Genomic DNA, 22,143 nt, shown 5'->3' with positions numbered 1-22,143 from the left:
TTCAGCCGGCAGCTCCCAGGAAGGGGTGGGGGAGGGCAGCGCCCACCCGACGCACCACGGCCCCGGCGGCCCCGGTGGCAGCCCGAGCTGATGCTTCCGAGCACCTCAGGTTGCTTGAAGAAGTTTAATTATGTACACGTATCCGTATTTCTCCTTTCGTCTTTTATCTGCTTCTTTATTAGCTTCCCCCGCCCCCCCCACACAAGGGCAGAGGTGATTTTGGGAATCGCAGCATTTCAGGGCCCAGTCATTGTCGACTGCTCACTCCATCCCTAAAAGGTCTCCGTGCGTGCGCCCCCGTGGGTGTCTCTGTCCACACGCGCTGGATAAGGCATGAAGTGCGCACAGTCCGTAATAGCTAGAGAGCTTGAAAAGACGCGGGAGGCAGCCCTGAATTTGCCGGTTGGTTCTGGCGGCCTTGTGCCAGTGATAGAACTCCCCATGCCACACGCTTGGGGCCAGGCTGGTGAACTGTAGTGGGCCTGCGCTTGCCTGGGGCCGCAGGTCCTCCTGCCTTTCTGCGTGCCTGGCATCTTTGCAGGAACGAACCCTTTTGAAAGGTTTGTATGTTAGCTAGGGCTCCTGCATCAAGGTACCCCAGACTGAGGGGCTTAAACAACGGACATGTATTTCCTTGCGGTTCTGGAGGCTGGAAGTCCAAGATCAAGGTGTCAGTTAAACTGTTCGTTGTGGGAAATTCCTTAATGTGCAGAGGTACAGAAAATATTGAATAGTATATGAACCCTCGACAGTGGTCTAGGCTCACCTGTAACCAACCCCTGCCCACACTGGGCTGTTGTGAAGCAAGTCCCAGGAGCATTGTCTCATCTGAGTCATAAACACTTCATCTAGTACATGTCTCCAGGAGTTCTACTTAAAAACATAGATGCTCTTGGAGCTTTGCTGCTTTTTTCTGGGCCAGAGGTGGAAATGGTTTTGCATTTTTTAAGACCTCTCGCTATTTTGTATAAGCTGGTTTCTTCGGATCCTAAATCTGGGAAGTGTAAAATTATTAAGTAATTGAAGCTAAACATTTGGAGTGTATATATATTTTAAACAAAGCCCACCATTCTTCAGTGGTCTGAAGCATTTGATTATAGAACGAAAATGATCACTGCTGAGGGCTGATTTGCCTGAGGACGTGTGGTCCCTGGCCCAGATCTCCGATAGGTCTGTCAGAAGCTTTCATTAGGAGTGCAGGACTCTGGGCAGACAACAGGGATTTCCAAGGCAGTTGCTCTGATTGGAAAGATGCGTTTCACTCTGCGGTGGACGCAGGTGTGTCACCTGCTCTGCGTCACAGCAGTGAGGCTCACCGAAACATCTGCAGTCACGGACACATCTGTTTTCAACGTTTTTCATTCCCTTTCCCTTATGTTCACAAAAAGTTTTCAGAGAGATATTCCATTTTTTACTTTTTAAATAATTTCAACCTTACAAAAATGGCAAAAATACAAATAATACAAAGAACACATGACAAAACTCTTACATCAGTTTGAGGCCATTCATCCCCCAGTGCCTATGTGTATTTCCTAAGGATAAGGATATTCTCTTACATACCCACAGAACAATGACCAACTCTGGCCCTTTATAGAAAATGTTTGCTAATCCCTGTCCTAGAGAATCCATTGCACATATATATATATATTTTGTGTGTGTGTGTGTGTGTGTGTGTGGTACGCAGGCTTCTCACTGTTGTGGCCTCTCCCGTTGCGGTGCACAGGCTCTGGACGCGCAGGCTCAGCGGCCATGGCTCACGGGCCCAGCCGCTCTGCGGCATGTGGGATCTTCCCGGACCGGGGCAAGAACCCATGTCCCCTGCATCGGCAGGTGGACTCTCAACCACTGCGCCACCAGGGAAACCCTATTGCACATATTAATGTGCAAGATTTTTCCTCACAGTTTACAATAACAAACACCCTGTTACAGGGAGCTTCAGGAGACCGCACACAGCCTGGTTCATTCGCTCAGTGGAATAGTATGCATCTGTCAAAACAGCACTTCAGAGCAGCATGTGACAGTGTGTGGATGCCTCTTAGTAATAGCAGTGAAAAAAGTAAGTCAGGCAATTACGTATATTGATAGCATAATATCCCTTTCATAAAGACTGAATTTCAAAAGTGCCTTTTTGAGAATATGTATAGATGAGGTGCCACTTGTACAAAAGAAGGCAGGGGATTGATGCCCAGGTGGGATTTGCTGTATATCACAGGCAGGACCCTAGCTTTTGTTGTGGATGGTGGTTCACCTGTCTTTATGGCATCATTTTACCATAACAAGGTGAGAACGGGCCAGGGTCTAGGAACTGTTATGCATCTGAGGTCCCCCCAAAACTTCCTAACATCCGTCAGTTTCTGACCTTTTTCTGGATCTCAGTATGACTTTTAAGTTAATGCTTTGAGATCACCTGCCGCCTCAGAACTGCTTCTCAGGTGGGCGATCGTTTGACTTCTGACAGAGGGTCAGCAGTTTGCTCAGACGGGGGCTGTGCCTTAGAAACTGCTCCCTTCCCTGGTTGGGGCTGGCACAGTTCTTCCTACTTGGTACATTTATAAGTGAAAGACGGAGTTCCAAAGGCAGAAGGCTGAACAGTTGATATGGTAAAAATTTTAAACTGAGGTTTCAAAGAAAGAAGTAAGTGACATAAGAAGGCAAGTAGTGTGACCTGGGAAAATTTTTTGTAGCAACTTTCACACAGTTTTGATGTCTTTAATAAAGAGGTGTAGTTGAGTACTTGACACTGATGAGGAAAATACCGAGATTTCAAAGGACAAAATAACAAGAAAACAAACCAAGCTGGCAAGTCACAAAAGAAAAAAAAAAGGGTTACTGTATAAAAATTTGTTCAACTTTAATAGGAATAAAAGTAATGCAAATTAAAAGAACATTTAGATGCGGTTCCACTTATTAAATTGTAAAAATGCAAGTGATCCCTGGATGTTGTGATGAGGTGCCATGCTGGTGTCTGTGGGACCCTGTGGGAGGGCACCTCACCTGAATCCACCTGTAACTTCTTAAAAACTGAGAAATAACTGACATACATTATATTAGTTTCAGGTATAATGATTTGATATATGGATATATTGTGAAACGATCACCACAGCATGTCTAGTTAACATCCATCACCTTACATAGTCACAAAAAATTTTTCTCTTGCGATGAGAACTTTTAAGATCTGTTTTCTTAGCGACCTTCAAATATGCAATACAGTGTTATTTACTGTAGTCACCATGCGGTACATTACATCCCCATGACTTATTTATTTTATAACTGGGAGTTTGTACCTTTTGACCACCTTCACCCAGTTCTCTCACTCCCTGCCTCTCACACCACCAAGCTCTTCTCTGTATCTATGAGTTTTGTTTCCTTTCTTCCTCCCTCCCTCCCTCCCTCCCTGCCTTCCTCCCTTTCTTTTTAAGATTCCACATACAAGTGAGATCATACAGTATTTGTCTTGCTCTGCCTAACTTATTTCACTTGGCATAATACGTCTTGGCTACTGTAAATCATACTACAGTGAATATGGGGTGCAGATATCTTTTTGAATTAGTGATTTTGTTTCCTTTGAATAAATGGCCAGAAGTGGGATTGATGGATCATCTCCTGCAGCTGTGAAGACATTCATGCGACTTAAGAATCCCCTCCTGGGACGCACTGCCGCGGAAGTCATCTGGAAACACTGTCGTCCCGCGCTCGCCGCCGGGGGTGGGTGCCAGGAGCTCCCGTGGATACCCAAATCCACGGATGCTCAAGTCACTTATATAAGATGGAAGTTGTACCATGAATACAGTCAGTCCACCGTATCCCCAGGTTTTGCATCTGTGGATACACAGGACCGATTATACTGGACTTTTCTGCCCAGATATGGTCATCTTAGGCTTTTCTCTAGAAGGTCAAAATTTGTTAAAAGGCTCACACGAAGGGAAGGCTTAGAAGGACTGCTGGGTCGGAGTTCTTGGTGAGCATTTATGAGGCTGTGTAAGCAAGGACGAGGCCACCTTCCAGTATGGAGTGGCGCTGGTGACGGAGCCTGGGCGGGCAGCGTCTAGGTCTGTGTGCGGGGGGCCAGGCCTTCCCTGCGGTGAGCTGGGCAAGTGTCCGCCCCTGGCAGGCCTGTGTGCAGGCTCACTCTCCCTCTTTCTGGGGCAGGAAGCGGCCACGGTGTCACGGTGGATGGGGAGCCCCCAGCCTAGTCGGGAGGCTGGTGGCACCCTCTCCATGGTGTGACCACCCCCCCAGTGCCAGAGACCGCCGGGCTTGGCTCCATCCTAGAAAGAACACGCCGAGCTGCTACTGTTATCTCCCCTCGTGTCTGACACATGCACTGGATTCTGTGTGAAAGATGAAGGCCGCCGGAGTCACAAAGAAATGGTCAGGGGCTTCCCTGGTGGCGCAGGGGTTGAGAGTCCGCCTGCCGATGCAGGGGACGCGGGTTCGTGCCCCGGTCCGGGAAGATCCCACATGCCGCGGAGCAGCTGGGCCCGTGAGCCATGGCCGCTGAGCCTGCGCGTCCGGAGCCTGTGCTCCGCAGCGAGAGAGGCCACAACAGTGAGAGGCCCGCGTACCGAAAAAAAAAAAAAAAGAAAGAAAGAAATGGTCAGGCATTAGTAGACCAGAGGAATCCCAGACCTTGGGGGAAAACAAACCCCCACCACCACTCCAGGAGAACCCACCCCGTCCCAACCTCCATCCCACAGCAGTGTGTCCAGCTCTGTGGGGCTCACCTGTGTCCTTGGTGCGTGGGCGCGGCAGCTGTGGAGCATTTCCGTTCCCCAGGGACCCGCTGGGGGTGGCGGGAGTGGCAGGGCACAGCGCAGAGGCGTCAGGCTGGACCCGTGTGGGCGCTGCACGCTGCGAGGGACTGAGACTTTCCTCTGGCATCCTAGATCCATTTCCGTCTTTTGTTGATTGCTTTATATTTGCATCAGGCTCATTTTTCATACAAATCTCAGGAGGCATCCCAGTTCGTAAAATAGATAAACACGGGGCTACTCTGCCTTGCCATCGTGGGGCACCCCGGAGTTCCAGGGAACATGGTTTGAGAACCACAGCTGTAAGCATATAAGCAGGAGAGCGACAGGGTCAGAGTCCTAGTTTAAAAGGAATGAAAAAGGAGCGTGGCAGGCTTGAGGGCGGCGTAGGAGCTCTGGGTTGGGAAGAGGCCGGGCAGGCCGCCCTGGGGGAGGGGGCGTTCAGGAGGCTGAGACACCGCTGTGTCTTGGGGAGACCCTGTCCCAGGTCTGCAGACTGAGGCTGAGGGCGCCGAGAGCAGCGTCAGGAGGGAGGGGCCGACAGGCTCCAGACCCCTCGGCCGGCTCTCTCAGACTTCACCTATTGTCGTGATTTTCAAGCAAACTTGACTTTTGTTTTTCTGTTGATGCAGCAATTGTTTTGAGGTAACTGCAGAAGAGACCAGTGCCGCTTTCGAGAATGGAATTTAAAATTTTTGTGCAGTTTGCATTTCTTCAGTAGTAAAGCTGGGCAGAAGATGGTGTTTGTTTTTTAATTTTGAAGTTTTTGCCTAGAGATCATAGCAGCCCCATTCTCTCTCCCCACCCCACTTGATCTGGGGAAAAAGGCTGGAGTTGGAAAAACATGTTGTTTAAAAATGCGGGGGAGAAGGGCACAGTTGAATAAAGTATGCTTCTCTTCCTCAGATGATTTATTTTACCTGTGAACAGATTGCACAAAAAATGGGACGCTTGTACTTTCCTGGGAAGTACTGTATTTTGTATATATAGAAGAGGAAGAAAATCAGCGTGCGTCTTGTGCATGTTAGCGGAAACATTTCGTAGTTTGTTGTGGTTCGGTTATGCTGTGGGGTTTGACAAGTGAAATGCTGTCAAGTTGTAAAGTAAAAAATATGACAAGTTTGGAGATGCTGGGGAGACCCTCTTTCCAGAAGAGCACCCTGTGGCTCAGGTCACGTGGGCTTGAAGGGTGGCAGTGACACACAGGCAGTGCTGTCACTGTGCTGCCACAGTCAGGACGTCTGGATGGGCATCTGAGCCATGAGTTCTGCATTTTCCCTCCTGTGGTTTTGCCATGTTTTGCAACCTGGGTGTCGAGCTGCCTTGGCAACTCTCTTTTAACGCTCACCGGGCCTGTGCAGAATGCCTGCTTGCTGGCTCTTGGCTGGGATGCACCCTCACTTAGCTTTGCGTCTGACCCCGGGCCCCATCTGTGCTGGACGCCCTCCCTACCTGTGTATGGTGCTCACACAGCCTCCTGCCCGCCCTGCCCCGTCTGTCTGGCTCGGCGTGCCCCCTGGTCTCCAGTTCCTGGCCCATGGGTTGGCATCCCCCCGCTGCAGCCCTTTCTCGGGGCATCCAGTTGCCAGCTCCTGCTGCCTGACCCTCCAGGGCCTCAGGGTCAATTTTTAGTCCCATTTATGAGCTGGGTCCACATCCTCCCCCCGCCCCCAGTCCCTGGAAGCCTACTGTTTATTAATAGGCACATACCTAGTGTAACAGTTTTAATTTCATTTGTTTTCATGGACAGTAAATTAAGACCTTGCCTTGACGAAAGTGATAGATTCCCTGAAACTATGTGCCAAGTTCTTTTATGGGTGTGTAAGACCAGTTGGATTTAAATGCTTGATTTGTGGAAGATTTAAATTCAGCTGCTTTGGGGAAGAGAAGTAACCAGAAACCGAGTTTGCTTGCTTAACTGCTTATGTTTTGAGCTGTTTCTCTTAGTGTTTTTAACCCAGCCTTCTAAATGGTCGCCCTCCTCAAGCTGATGTCCCTTCCCCACTGGGCTCCACCTTTTTTGCTATTTATTTATTCTCGCTCTTTGTTTTTACCTTATCTGCGAATAGATGAATGTTCTCTTCCAAACACATGCAAGTTATTCAAACAGAAAATGTTTTAGCTGTTTTTTTTTGTTTCCAGAGCAGTACTAGAGGTATAGATGGTCATAGAAAATAAATACATCTCCACGGTGATAGAAGTTTATCCTCTAATCTGGCAAAACACAAGGCACCCCCCTCCGTGGCCCATGTCCTGTATCAGGCCGGTCCCCACAGGCAGTGCGGACTGAGGTTGTCTGGGCCTGGAGGGAGCCTTGTGTGTGGTTGGCAGAGGTGCATCGAGGGTCTGAACCAGGCCTGGACCCTTCAGGAGTGGATGCCTCCGGACGCTGCACTCTCCGGGGCCTTCTCAGGGAGTCTGGACCGTGGACCCCCGAGGGCGCCCCTCCTCACTACCCCCACCATCTGTCCTGGCGCCTAACCTTTTTTTTTTTCCTCCCGCTGCGGAGCACAGGCTCCGGACGCACAGGCTCAGCGGCCATGGCTCACGGGCCCAGCCGCTCTGCGGCACGTGGGATCCTCCCAGACCGGGGCACGAACCCGCGTCCCCTGCATCGGCAGGCGGACTCTCAACCACTGCGCCACCAGGGAAGCCCGCGCCTCACCTTTGAGGTCCATCTCCTAAGGCACCTTTCTTGTCTTGCTCCTTTGTTTCATCTTGTCTCTGCAGCCAGTGTTCTGATGGGGAGCCTGTGTTCGCCCAGTGATACTGGCTTATTGAAAACAAACATACACATACACATACTTTTTTTTCTCTTTTCCTTTTAATCTCTTGGTGCCCCCCATGCTACCAGGTTGAAAATTAGTCTCTCCGCTTTAATTTCTATTCATTCTCTGCAGCCTAGCCTAAGTGTTCTTTTTTCCTTTTTTAAAATTGTTGAATTATGTAAGGACTCGTTGTCTATTATTACCTTTGAACTGAACTGCCAGCAAACAGAGGAGGCTTCCCTTTCGTCCTGCCCAGAAACAGGGAAAACGATCAGATCGTGCTCATTCAACAACAAAAGTCCTGTTATCTGCTGTTCTTGCTTTTGAAGTGTGTGGTGGCTGCTGCGATTCACGGACACCATCCTCTTCTCTCCCTGGGCTGCTCACCGCAGCCCGTCCCCATTCCCAGCGCTGTTCTCTCGACCCCAGCAGCTGCTCTGGGGTTCGGGCTCTTGCTGCCCCTCTCCTGCCCTCAGGCCTGGCCGGCTTCTCTACCGCTGTGCTCGGCCCTGGTGCACACGGCACCTGGCGCTGGGCTCACGCTGGCTCTGCCCTTACTCTGTGGCCGTGCGGCTCTGTGCCTTGCTCTGATCATCTGTCAGAGTGTGATGACCTCACCCTGAGGGTGACCGTGAGGATGACTTGTTGGGAAGTTGTAGGGTGATCTAGGCTGAGGGGTGGACGGTGCCACGTTGGGGAGAAAGGGGGGCAGCGGCCATGGGGTCTCTAGCCCGGCACTGGGAACCTTGACCTCCTGCCCACCTGAGGTGGCTTGATCCCCATCTGTGGTCCCCTGAGCCCACCTGGGGTTCTCTGATGCCTGCCTGTGGTGGCCACCTGAGGTTCAAAGGGTGCCTTCCTTGGGCCTTAGCTCTGGTCACACATCGGCTCCAAGTCCAGGAAGGGTGCCCCCAGCTCGCTCTGCTTGTGAGCTACGCCAGAAGCATTGTCTAGGTGCTGGTCCTGGGTGGAGTGGGGTTGGTGCTGCTCCATGCAGGGGGTCCATGTCATGGCAGGAGAGGGGAGGTCCCCTTACGGAGGCAGGATTTCAAAGACCCTGCCCTGCACAGACCTGAGCCTGAGTTTTGGTTGCAAGATGGTGTGTCAGCTGAGTCAGAAGAGGCCCTGGGCCCCGGGAGGCCCTCACCCAAGGGCAGGAGGTGGGGAGCATAGGAGGAGGAAGCAGCTGGGCCCCGGGGTCTCGCTGGCTGTGAGTGTTGCGGTGTGTCACAGCACAGCATCCCTGCATCTCGGCCGTACCGGGGAAGCTCGCCCACTCTCCGCCTCTCCAGCTCACAGGCATGGGCACACCGTCCGAGTGCCAGGGCCCTGCCGTGGGGCCCCAGGACACTGCCCGCTAAAGGAACAAGCAGGGTGGGTGGTGGTGCACAGGGCGGGTCAATTGCTACCAGCTCAGAGCTCTGGCTTCCCGCTCGCCCACCCTACCTGTGGGGAACTGTCCAGAGTATGAGTGTCCCCTGAGCCCCGGGGATCCCTGAGTCAGGGACACTCCAGCAGCAGCAAAGTGAGATCAGCATGTCTTTTTTTTTTTGGCTGCACCGTGCCGCATGCAGGATCTTAGTTCCCCCTACCAGGGATCGAACCCGTGCCCCCTGCAGTGGGAGCGCGGAGTCTTAACCACTGGACCGCCAGGGAAGTCCCAGTGTGTCCTTTTTTGAAATCTTTATTTTAAAAACTCGTAAACTTGCAAAATAAATTAGTTGATAGCTTGTTAAAAGGCAGTTCCGCTGACATCTTTAAATTCATTTTTATAACTTGACAAGCTGTAGGGATCAGAAACAGGGTTAGGAGCTGCTGCTGAAAGAAATCAGTCAAGGAAGAAGAAGCCTGGCTTTCCTGTTTTTGGGTGGACAACGTCTGTTTGCAGTTGTTTCACCCCCAGGGGGAGGAAGGATGGGTGTTGGGGGCGGTCACGGACCAGAAGTGCTGACGCTGGTACTTTCAGACTGAGGCCCGAGTGGGTCAGCTGGTTTTTGCTTTCAGCAGTCTTTTTCTGCATCGAGCCTGTATTGTTTTATGATCAGAAAAACACCAGCACGGGGATGGTTTTCGTGGCCAGTCAGCAGAGGGGTGTAGGGACCCTGTCTGGGAGATTCTGCTCTACCCGATCTTGGCTGTGTTAGTCTGGGCGGCTTAGCAGACTCCCTCACAGCGCTGGAGGCTGGAAGTCTGAGATCGAGGTGTCGGCAGGGCTGCTTCCCTCCGAGGCGCCTCTCCGTGGCTTGCAGACGGCCGCCTTCTCGCCGTGTGCTCACGTGGCCTCCCCTCTGTGTCTGTGGTCCCATGCCACCCTGCTGTGACCAGGCCCCAAGCCGTGGAGCCGTATGAGCTCCTTGGAGCTGAGCCAGAGGAGACAGAAATGCAATCGAGTTGTTAAACCGTCAACTCCCGCATGGCAGCGCGGGCAGGTTTGGGTGCGTTCCAAATGTGTTACTTTGGTTACGCTCTTGGGCTTTGGCACCAGTGGAAGCCCGCTGCAAAGGCGTGTGGGTCCTTCAGGTGTAGTTGAGGCTCCGTCCCAGGGCCGTGCAGTGACCAGACACACAAGGCCCCTGTGTCGTGCTGGGAAGGAGCCCCAGTGGGCCCGACGTGAGGCTGGGAGGAGGGGCTGGCGAGGCTCTGGGTCTGGGTGGCAGCGGGCACGGGGAGGGAAGGTGGGCCACCCCTGACGAGGGGCGGCCGTTAGAGATAGAGAAAAGTGAACGGAGTTAAAGGGAATTCTGAGCTGTCAAAGAAGAAGGCGAGACGGAGACGGGGGACTTGGACTCGGAACTGGCAGTTCCAGGTTTCCTCAACAGGTCAGGCAGAGGCCGGGCAGACGTGCGTTTGTGGAAGATGCACGGGTTGGAGAGTCGCGGGGGTGCCCGTGGCCCTGGAATTGGGTGTTCGTAGGGGGTGTTCCTGACCGAAAAACATGGGGAGGGAAATGCAGCAAATAGGAGAGAGCCTCCGTGAGTGGCGGCGGGGCCTTGACCCGTGGTTCACATGGAGCTTAAAAGATGCTATGAAAGAATGTTCCACAACGTCAACGTTTTTATGGAAGTTGGAAGGGAAAAGTAGCTTACAAAACAGCTTCTATCATCTTGTTTCTGTGACGAATCAGGGGATTATGGATAATTTCTTTTTTTTTTAATCTTTATTGGAGTATAATTGCTTTACAATGGTGTGTTAGTTTCTGCTTTATAACAAAGTGAATCAGTTATACATATACATATATCCCCATATCTCCTCCCTCTTGCGTCTCCCTCCCTCCCACCCTCCCTATCCCACTCCTCTAGGTGGTCACAGAGCACTGAGCTGAGCTCCCTGTGCTTGGATAATTTCCTTTACCTTTCTATATCTTCTGATTTATCTACAATACATATTGCTAATTTTTTGCTCCTAATTTTTAAATTGTAGTAAAATATACATAACATATAAAATTTGCCATTTGAAACATTCACACTGTTGTGCAGCCATCACCACCGTCCATCTCCAGAACTTTCTCCATCTTCCCGAACTGGAACTCTATGCCCATTAGACAGTAACTCCCCAGTCCCCGCCCCTCCAACCCCTTGGTAACCACCGTTTTACTTTCCTTCTATGAATTTGTCTCCTCTCATGTGAGAGGAATCGTGCAGTATTTGTCCGCTTGTGACTGGCTTATTTCCCTTAGCATGTCTTCAGGGTTCATTCATGTTGTCTCATGTGTCAGAATTTCCTTCCTTATTAAGACCGGATAATATTCCACTGTATATATAAACCACAACAAAGAAAAATGTCCTTACACATTGATTGGAAGTAAGTTGAACATTTGACATTTTTCCTGGGATGTGACCCAAGTGTGTCACGGAGGCTTTCTGCAACCCTCGTGCACCAGTTCCGTACCTGGGTTCTCCTGGACTGTCCCGGGCAGAGGTGGGGGAGGGAGGGGGTCCCGCGGGCACTGGGCAGACAGCCAGGGCGGCCTGTCATGTGAGCTGTGTGGCTGTCCCAGGGTGGTTGGCCCGACCAGTTTTTCTCATTGACTCGCGGGGGTGGGAGGCACAGAGGTGAGGCCAAGCAGCCCCGAGGGGCCGCAAGATCATCGTGGGGCAGCCTGGCCCCTTGGAGGCCATCAGCTTTGAGGTGCCGTGTGTGGGCACCACTGGGGCCCCGCACTGGCTCTGCAAGGCAGTGACCAGGATGAGGACGTGGCTCTATGCATCCCCCGTCCTGGGCGTGTGTCTTTTCTTGAGCATGTGGAATAGGAAGTTGTGATGCTAGAAGGAAGTTGGTAATGGAAGGAAAAAGTTTTCATTATTTTGAAAAGTATCTGCTACATTTAAAATTCATAGTTAGCACCGTGCTGTCGGGAGGGGTGTTCTGTGAACCGCCGTCAGGCCCTGTCGCTCCCTTGGTGTCTGTCCTGTGTGTCCTGCTCATCTGCTGCTGGCTGGGAGCTGTGGTTGTCTCCAGAGTGGAGTTACTTCCCCTTTCGGCGCTGTCAGCGTTTGCCTGGTTTGCCGCTCTCTCGTTAGTGCATCCACCCTGAGCGTGGTTCTGTCTCCTTGCTGAATGACCTTCTGTCGTTATGCAGCCCCAGACTTTATCCCTGGTAACTTCCTGCTCTGAAGTTGGCTTTGTCTGACACTCAAGTAGTCCAGCTTCCTTTTCTTGCACAGTTTCTCTTTCCCCCTTTTACTGTCAGCCTACCTATGTCACTATGTTTGAAGTGAGTTTCTTTTAGCTGGCATATTGCTGGGTCAGGAGTTTTAAAATCCATTCTGACGATCTGTGTCTTTTAATTGGTGTGTTTCGACTTGTGATAAATCTAATTATTGATATGTTTGTGTAGTTCTACCATTTTATTATTCGATTCCTGTTAGATCCCTCCCTCCCTCTCTGTTTCTCTCTCTTTTTGGCTTATAAACAATAGAAATTTATTTCTCACAGTTCTGGAGGCTAGAAGTCTGAGATTAGGGTGTCAGTGTGCCAGCATGGTCAGGTTCTAGTAAGAGCCTGTGATATTGTGATTTTTAATAAGAAACATGTATTTGGTCTTTGCCTGTTTCTGCCACAGAGCTCCTAAATCCAGGGAATTTCCCAAGAGATGAGAGTGACAGAGGTGTCTTGATACAGCAAACTCCCTTCAACCACACCTGAGTTTATGTTAATGTGGTGACTTTTGGAAAGCACCTAAGGATGAGAGCTGGCTGCCAGGGGAACCAACTAGGAATAGAGAGTTGGAACTTTAGGTCCCATTCACTGACCTCTGTCACTAGTGACCAGTGATTTAGTCAATCATGTCGGTGTAATGAAACCTCCATAAAAATCCAAAACGACAGGGGTTCAGAGAGCCTACAGGTTGCTGAATGTGTGGAGATGCGGGGGGAGTGGTGTGCCTGGAGAAGACATGCAAGTTCATGCCCCTTCTCGCATACCCCGCCCTATGCATCTCTTGCCTCTGGCTGTTCCTGAGTTATGTCCTTTATAATAAACCAGCAATCCGTCAGTAAAATGTTTCTCTGAGGTCTGTGAGCTGCTCCAGCAAATTAATGGAACCCAAGGAGGGGGTCATTGGGACCTCCCATGCATAGCTGGTTGGTCAGAAGCACAGGTGATAACCTGGTCTTGTGATTGCCATCGCAGGGAGTGGCTGTCTTGTGGGACTGCGCCCTTAACATGCAGGTAGGTAATGTCAGAATTTAGTTGAGTTGTAGGACACAAGCTGGTGCTTGATGATGTGGGGAAACCCACACCTTGGCACTGGTTACACAGTCGGAGGGCCCTTCTCTGGACTGCAGACACCAACTGCTCATCGTGTCCTCACATGGCAGAAGGAAGATCACAACTCTGAGGTTATTTGAATATTTTTTAGTGTTCCATTAAAATTGTTTTAAACAGTCTTTTTATGAGTTACCTATATTGCTTTGTATAGTTTTTTTAAGTGGTTGCTTTAGGGATTACAAATACATGCTAACTTTTCAGTCTACGTGGAATCAGTATTGCAATACTTCAAGTGAAATGCAAAAATCTTACACCACGTAGGTCCTTTTGCCTTCTCCCTTTATGTTATAGATTTTTTTGTTTGTTTGTTTTGGGTTTTTTTGCGGTACGCGGGCCTCTCACTGCTGTGGCCTCTCCTGTTGCGGAGCACAGGCTCCGGACGCGCAGGCTCACGGGCCCAGCCGCTCCGTGGCATGTGGGATCCTCCCGGACCAGGGCACGAACCCGTGTCCCCTGCATCGGCAGGCGGACTCTCAACCACTGCGCCATCAGGGAAGCCCTATAGTTCTCTTACATACTACATTTCTATACACTGAATACTCCCTCAGACAATATTTTCATTTTTGCTTTCAGCCACCAAACATCTTTTAAAGACCTCTAGAGGAAGCTGTCTACTCTGTGTACTCACTGTTTACCCTTTCTCTTGCTTTTGCTTTTTATGTCCCAAGTTTCCTTCTGGTATCATTTTCTTCTATTTGAGGAACTTGTGTTCGCCTGCTGTCTATGAATCCTTTTGATTCTCCTTCATCTGAGAATGTCCTTATTTCACCTTCAGGACACTTCTTTTTCAGCCTAAAAAGTGCCTTCTACTTCTTTAGGTCCCCCTGGTTTCTGGGAAGAGGTCCACGTTCAAATTGTGAATGTGGTCTCTAGGTCATGAGCCACTTTTCTCGGGCTCTTTTTAAGATATTTTTTTCATTGTCTTTATTTTTCAGCAGTGTGACTGTGATGTGTCTGGGTAGGGATTTCTTTAGGTTTATCTCGTTTGGGGTCTCTTGAGCTTCTTGAATCTGCAGATCAAAGTTGTGCCACATTTGCAAAGTTTTCAGTCATGTTTTCAGCTGTTTTTCCAGCCATGCCCACTTTGCTCCCCTTTTTGCACTCTGATGAGACTGTTAGACTTTTTCTCTTGTCCCAAAGGTCCTCAAAGCTCTTCGTTTTTTTTCAATCTTTTTTTCTCTCTGTCATTCAGATCATTTCTTTTGCTCTGTCTTCAAGTTCACTAATCTTTCCTCTGCTTTTAAGCTCATATGGGGAGTTTTTAAAATTTCAGTATTGTATTTTTTAGTTCTGAATTCCCATTTGGTTCTTTATATCATTTATTTATTTGCTGCCTTTCAGTTTTTTGGTTCAGTTCAGGAGTGCTGTGTTTGTTTAGAGCATTTTTAGAGTAGGTGCTTTAAATCTGGTAGATAGTTGTAGCATCTGTTATTTTGGTATTGGTATCTGTGGCTCATCTTTTCCCATAGGGGTTAAGACACTACTGGTTCTTTGCTGAGTAGTTAAGGATTGCAGCTGGACATTTTGGATATTATAGTATGAGACTCTGGGTCTTGTTTAAATCCTAGGAAAATGTCGCTGTTTCCATTTGAGCAGGCAAACGATCTCGTTTGATTTGGGTGCAGTTCTGACCTGCCCTCTCTGGGTTACGGTTCCGTGTCAGTTCTGTCTTTGGAGCCTCAGCCGTGCCATTGGATCTGGCCTGTGTGTGCCTCCTGTGGCTGTCTGGGACCTGGCCGTGGTCTCAGGGCTTGGGGTGTCAGGATCAGATCCACACAGCTTGGGGGTGGGCCTGACATTCATGAGCAACTTTGGGGGCTTGCTCTTCCAAGCTTCTTCCTCTCCACACCGGCCTTGGGGCTTTCCAGGGGCCTGGGGTTCCCTTGTTGGTCCTCTAACCAGTATGCCGGGGCTCTGGAAACCTGCCCTGCCATACACGTCCACGCCCATGCCTTGCCTGGGGCCCGGTTGCCAGGTGGAGCAACTGGGTGCTTCTTCCTTCAGTTTCTTGTCCAGCCCGCTTGCCGCCCTTTCCATCTCAGAGTGAACGTAGCTTCCCATGTAGCTGCCCCACGCAACCTGTCTGAGGTCAGAGCTACCCCAGGATCCTGCCAGGGGCGGGGTTGCTTGGTGTGCCCGTCTGGAGTCAGAGCTCGTCCCTGAGTCCTGTCCAGGGTCACAGCAGCACTCAGAGGAGGCAAGCTGGAGCGAGCTGACTCCTCTCTCCTGGAGCTGGCGTAGCCGGGGCAAGTGACGTCCATCTCTGTTGCTGGGCTTCTGTCTGGAGGTTGCAGAGTGCAGGCTCTCAGGCCTCTGCCAATAGTCCCTCCCTATTTCCTTCCCTTGGCCGCCGGCCCTCACCTCAGTGGGCGCCGCAGGCTGCCCTGTATTCCTGGAGGCAGGGCTCTGGCCTCGTCCATCTCTGTCCCTAGTGTGTGGCCCTGCTTGGAGGACGCGCCTGGGAAGCGCCACTGGCAGGGAAGCACCGTCGGCCCCTGGAGGCAGACATGGTACTGGAGGAGCTGTTCCCACCTCCAGCTCAGTGAGGGGTTGTCATCCCTCATGGAGAGCCCTCCAGGATGGTGGCCCTGAGGTGGTAAGGTGGCAGGGGGTGACGGCACGTGTGTTGGCCCATGCGCCCTAGTCCACGGCCAGCAGAGGCTGTGTTGTGACTCCCCTGCTGGTGAGCCTGGAGAGAGATGCCAGACCCCAGGGATGGGCTGAGACCCCTCCGCCGTCCCCAGCTCCCTGAGGAGAGGGCACAGGGGAGCAGGGCGCTAAGCACCCCACCCTGGAAGGACCGTCAGGGTGCCCCATGGCCTGGGGGGACTTTGTGTTTTGTCCTAGGGCAGGATGGCAGCCCAGGTGACGCTGGAGGATGCGCTGTCCAACGTGGACCTGTTGGAAGAGCTGCCTCTGCCCGACCAGCAGCCCTGCATCGAGCCCCCGCCATCCTCACTGCTGTACCAGGTGGGTGCTGGGCGGCCGCGGGATGCGTGGCCTGTGGTGCTGACCTCCGCTTGATGCTTTTCTTCTTCCTTGCAGCCAAACTTCAACACTAATTTTGAAGACAGAAATGCATTTGTCACTGGCATTGCAAGATACATTGAACAAGCGACCGTCCATTCTAGCATGGTAACTCTGCACAGTTTCCTCTGGGGGGATGGCATGTCTGAATAGCAAATGTCACTTTTTTTGGTATTATCCTGATAGGATACATAGTGAGGAAGAAGAGAAGAAAGTGAAGTGTCATGTGTTTTTAAAGCACCTTTGTTTTTTTTTTTAATTATAAGAACAATATATGCTCTTTATGAAAACCTGGCTTCTGTGGCCCAGAGAAAACCTTTGTCAGCATTTTGAGGGAACCCATTCTCCCTCTTTTATACTTGTACTCAAGCATACCAGGTACACACCCATATGGGATTTAGACTGCGTAAATGAATTGCATTGTTATTATAATTATGTATTTTAATGACTTCATGAACATTTTAACATGTCATTAAAATGCACCAGATGAAGTAATTTTTAATGGCTGTCTAGTCCATCTTTTAAGTGTCCAAATTTTACTATTTTTGCGAATTTAACTAATTTGAAAAATTTAACTATGTTTACTTAGTTTGCCTTGATTTCTTCTAGTAAAAAATGCTGTGATGAACATCTTCCTAACTACATCATTATTCTCACTGGCTAGATTTGTAGAAGTGAAGGTCAAAGGTTGTGAGCATTTTAAAGCATCTTAAAAACATTACCAAACTGTAGTCAACATTTTCAAGGACATCTGTGCAATTTTTGCCATTTTTACCAAAGGAAATAATGTGAAAGAAGGAGTAGGCACCAAAGCAGTTTTGAAATGATGGCAGTCCTCTTCCCATGGATACTCTCCTTGGATTTTAAGTGCTTTCCCTCCCCGCCCTGGGGACAGCAGAGCGTGTTAGTCTTCCTCCGGGGCCAGGAGGCTCTGTGTGGCTTGGTGGAGCGGCTGTGAGGACCCCGTGTGCATTCAGCTGCACTGCACGCTTCCCATGTCCCCAGCTTCAGGTCTGCACTGCCAGCAGGTGGCTTGGGGCTGAGTGGAGCTGAGGTGTGGCGGCTACAGCAGGTGCCCTGGGCTGTGCTGCCCCTGGGCAGAGGTGGCTGCATGTCGCTGATACCCCTCTTCAGCCTGCAGAAGCCATGGGGGTGTTTGGGGTGGTCTGCAGTGTCAACAGTACCTTAGCAGCTGTCTCTTGGCACACAGGTCCTGGTACTTTTCTGTCCCTCAAAGGGAGGGTCCTCCTGGCCTCTCCACCATGGTTTATGGCTCTAGCTGTTGGCGATTTGGCATCTCCTTTTTTATGATTGTTCTGCTTGCCTTTGATTTGCCCCGTGTACCCTTGCAGAACGAGATGCTGGAGGAAGGCCAAGAGTACGCCGTCATGCTGTACACCTGGAGGAGCTGCTCTCGGGCCATCCCGCAGGTGCCCCATCCTAGCCGGACCCCACCCCCCACTGGCCACGCCCTCATCCCGTCCAGTCGTCCCCGCCCAGTCAGACCCCGCCCCACCTCTGGCCTGCTCCATCCCAGCGCACTCCCGACATCCTCTCTGGGTTGAAGCCTCTCTATGTCATGTTTGTTTTCTCCCAGGTGAAATGTAACGAACAGCCTAACCGAGTGGAAATTTATGAGAAAACCGTGGAGGTCCTTGAGCCTGAGGTCACAAAACTGATGAATTTTATGTACTTCCAGGTAAAACAGTGAAATAATCGTAGGGGTTTAGAGGCACCATCTACTAACTAAACAAAGTGCGTGTAAATTCAAGCGATCACAATAGCTCTGAGAGCAAAGGGAACTAAGCCTTAGACAGCCCAAAGCGTTATTGGCCCTTTCAGAATAAGTGCTGCTTCTGGGTTTCACTTCTCTTCTCCCCTCCAGAGTGAATTTGTAGTTCCTGCACAAAGACTACTTTCTGTCAGTACACTTACAGGCTTACACTTTCAATTCATCTGGTTTTCAGGTGTTTTCCCCCCACTGTCCACTCTGGTGGGCTTCGCCCTGGCCTTGGCTCCTTCTGGCCCTTGGTTTAAGCAGAGTGGCCACAGGGAGAAACTTGTGGCTTTTTTAAAGACATAGTTTAGAAATGTGTGAAAGTTTTTATTATAGAACCCTTTAGCGAAGGGAGAAGGGAGAAGATAGAACTTTTTAGGTGATGAATTTTTGTCTTATCTTAAAATTTGTCAAGTGGAAATCCTCCCACACCCCTTTTCAACTCTAAAAGCTAAAGCAGTTTGCTTTACAGACATTCTATTGGAGCATTTTGCTCAGTAACTTTGCTGGAATAATCAACAAAATTCTTTTACTTTGGGGACATAGTTGGTAAAGGGCAAAGTTGATGATGATTGTTACAGAGCAAAGGCACGTGGAAATCACTTTCTAGAAACATGTCTCTTTACCCGAGCTGTAAACATGCACTCGTTGGTTGGGTGTTTCATCAGCGAGTAACGTGACTCTGGACCCTGTGCTTGGAGCTGGGCCTGGGGTTGGCCCGTCCCTGAAAGCCGCGTTTCTGCCCCCGCTTCCTCTGCGCAGAGAAACGCCATCGAGCGTTTTTGTGGGGAGGTGAGGCGCCTGTGTCACGCGGAGAGAAGGAAGGACTTCGTGTCCGAAGCCTACCTGATCACCCTGGGCAAGTTCATCAACATGTTTGCCGTGCTGGACGAGCTGAAGAACATGAAGTGCAGCGTGAAGAACGACCACTCGGCCTACAAGAGGTGATGAGCGCGCCGGGGACTCAGGGCCGGGCTCCCGAGCGCGCTGGCGTGCGGGGTGCAGCGCCCACGAGGGTCAGTCTCGTCCTGCGGAAGCGGACCGCCGGCGCTGCGAGGCGTTCTTGTAGGCTTTGGGGGCGTGGCGGGGGCGTGGCGGGGGCGGGCCCTGGGCTCTCAGCTCCGAGAGCAGTGCTGTGCTCTGAGCCCCTATGGGGGCGGCGGGTACATGGGCGCTGACGCGCTGAGCGTCTCGTCCAGGGGGCCGGGGGCTCCACGCCTGCTGGGGCCGCCGCTGCTTGTCGCTGGCTGGCTGCTGGGCATCCCCGGCAGGCGGGCACCGTCACCGCAGTGGGCACAGCTGGCCCCGGCACCCACAGGGCTCCCCAGACCAGTTGTCCAACAGAGCGGTTTTCTTTTCGAATGTGGACAACTTCTGGAGAAGAGAATTGGAGAAGGTGGGCACGGCTCGGCGCCGCGTCTGCGACCCTGAGTGTGTTGGTGGCAGGTGGAGCGGAGCTGCTGTCCTCTAACCGACTCTCTAGAAAGTCTCTGCCTGGGACTGTTAAAACATGTGGGCTGGAATGAGGTGCTTCTGTTGTCTTTGCTAGACAAGGAAGCTTAGCTCTAAAATTAAATTAGAAGAGATTTTATTTTGTGTCTGAATAGGCTGTGGTGTCATTTGTAGGGGAAGAAAAAGAATTTTTCCTCTCCCCTTCTAGGTTCTTGCCTGAGTACCGCCTTTAAGAAAACAGAGATTAATAGGAGAAAAACAAATATAATTTCATTTCATGAGTATGGGGGTCCCAAGATATGAGACCCAAAGAAGTGACCAAAGGAGGCAGTGTTTATACCTTTTGTTTTTGGTTTTTTTTTGGCCACACCTGGCAGCGTGTGGGATCTTAGTTCCCCGACCAGGGATGGAACCCGAGCCCCCTGTAGTGGGAGTGCCACCGGACTGCCAGGGAATTCCCAGCGTTTATACCTTTGAAACAAAGGAAAAACAAATTTGTGAAGAATTGACAAGACAGAGAAGTTTGAGTTGGGGTGGCCAGTGAGTGAGGAGTTTGGAAGGTTAGCTCACACGGCCTCAGCCTTGAACGCCCCGTCTCTTGTGATGACGATGTCTCCCGACCTCCTGGTGCAGGGAGGGGACCTTCATGTGGGAGGTTTGTTTCCTGCTTTCAGAGGCACAGAGGAGGTCAGAATGCCCTGCTGTGGCTGTTTCTTAAGTAACTTTAATTCTGAATAATTCAGTCTGCCACAGTGGCATATTTGGGGGTGGCCTACCCTGAACCCCAACATGTACCTAAAATTGTGCAACTATTGCTGTGTCTTTAAAATGAAGTCGACTTGAGATGAGGCATGAAACAGATTTGAGGAGGGGATGGCACTGGACGTTGAGCTAGATCTCCCAGACTTTAAGCCTCATTCGTGTGAAATAAGTTCAGGCGTTCCATTCATCACCTAGAGTTAGCTCTGCACGGAAGCCTAGATCTTCAGAACGACAACATCTTTTGAATTGTCCTGTTAACTCCGCTCCGGTAGGAAAGTCTGGAGTTGTCTCCATTGGATGCCAGTTTTGTGGGATTCCAAGTGCGTGTGACTCTTGGTGGAGTGTCGGGGCTTCTGAACTTCCCAGCTCAGGAGAACGACTTCTGCTTCTAATGGCACAAATCACTTGTCGGGTGATTTGGAGCAGCATTCTCAGCCTTCCTGACTCTCTCAGGGAAATGGGGAGGTGGACAGCCCCAGTGGTTTTAAATTTTAAAAAGGTTTCTTTTCTCCCTCTCTCTCTTAGCAGCAGCACCTTTATTTCAAAGCCCAGTCTGGAAAATAGTTTAAAGATGGGGCTGCTCTGTGGAAGGCCCCCGGGCACCCCCTTCAGAAGTTGCCCGGCGTGTTTGCTCACCCCTAGGCTCCCCTAAGCACAGAAGAGGGCCTGGGCAGCCCTCACCCGTCCAGCAGCCTCTTCCTGTGACCTATGTATGGGATCCCCTGTTGGTTGGTTCACTTTCCCAGACAATAACCTCCACTTCTCTCTAGCCCTCACACTCCCACACTCAACACTCAAAACACTTTTTATGTGCACCCAACTGGTAGTTACAACCTTTTCTGAGTGTAAATGCCAGATAACCCGTGTAGTCATGGTGAGGCTTAAGGAAAATAAAAGCAGGTATTCTTGGTCCCTTCCTTAGTTTCCACTCCTGCGGCTTCAACCCCCACTCAAATCACTACAGTAAAGTGAACACTTTAAAAAAGAATGTAAACATATCAGTTAATATTGTTTCACTGTATATAATTTTTTAAAACTTAACAGAAGTAAGCAAGATTGGAGATTATTTCTCACCTGAAAAGTTCTGACGTAGGTGGTCTGCAGCTGACGGGGTTCCATAGTGTTCAGGAACCAGAGCTCCTGCTGTCTTCATTTGTTGCCTTTGTGGCCCAGGATGGCTGCTTGAGCTCTAGCTGTCATCTCTGCATTCCAGTCAGCAGGAAGGAAGGAGCATTGAAGGGCCCACAATGTTCCTTATAAGTAAACTTTCAAGTGCCTTACAAAGTTTTGCATTATATCTCATGGCTCAGCAGTTGGTCACAGCGTGGAGATGAGAATGAGGCACATTGCTGCACCACAGAAATTCAGGGTTTATTCTGCATAAAGGGAATGGAAGGGAAGGGAAGGGAAGGGAAGGAAGTGACAGTTGGGGTAGGTTACCAGTCTTTGCCATGAAAGCTTTTCTTTAGTAAACCCCGGAGGTTCTAGGTCGCACAGACGGGTCCTTACGTGGGCAGAGTTTCCACTAAACTCTCTTGGGGAAGCCTTACGTGTGCAGAACCCTCATATGTGCTTTCACCCTCTTTGCAAAACTAGAGATTCAGCCCGTGTTGCACAGGATTTGTTGGACCTCAGTGTACAGGTCCTTCTGTGTCCACCGTTCCCTTGTCAGCCCCATTGGGTAGGTCATATAGCTATTGTTTTTCACAGATAGGGTAAGTGAGGGTCAGGAGAGTTCAGGAGGTGTGATATTGATTTATAATAAGAAATACATATTCATCCCCATTTCTGACACAGAACTCCTAAAACGCTTAGAATTTCCTGCGATAAAAGCAGT

The 22,143-nt window shown here is 50.5% G+C and overlaps 1 protein-coding gene across 3 annotated transcripts in view; it reads left to right on the top strand.

Moving 5' to 3' along the window:
• CYFIP1 (cytoplasmic FMR1 interacting protein 1) overlaps positions 1 to 22,143 on the top strand; it is a 95,777-nt gene that overhangs the window by 13,168 nt on the left and 60,466 nt on the right. For 2 of the 3 annotated variants that reach the window (XM_082630804.1, XM_082630806.1), the window contains exons 2-6: positions 16,136 to 16,258; positions 16,334 to 16,423; positions 17,668 to 17,745; positions 17,913 to 18,014; positions 18,855 to 19,036. In XM_082630804.1, coding sequence (XP_082486930.1) covers positions 16,142 to 16,258; positions 16,334 to 16,423; positions 17,668 to 17,745; positions 17,913 to 18,014; positions 18,855 to 19,036 — 569 coding nt within the window. In that variant the 5' untranslated portion in view covers positions 16,136 to 16,141. The remainder of the gene's footprint in view (positions 1 to 16,135; positions 16,259 to 16,333; positions 16,424 to 17,667; positions 17,746 to 17,912; positions 18,015 to 18,854; positions 19,037 to 22,143) is intronic. The other variant, XM_082630805.1, reaches the window with a different exon arrangement.

Source organism: Mesoplodon mirus (genome assembly GCF_964341445.2).
Source record: "Mesoplodon mirus genome assembly, chromosome: 8".
Taxonomy (NCBI): Eukaryota; Metazoa; Chordata; class Mammalia; order Artiodactyla; family Ziphiidae; genus Mesoplodon; species Mesoplodon mirus.
The sequence above is the reverse complement of the archived record's forward strand: the minus strand, read 5'-3'. Positions and strand labels throughout refer to the sequence as shown.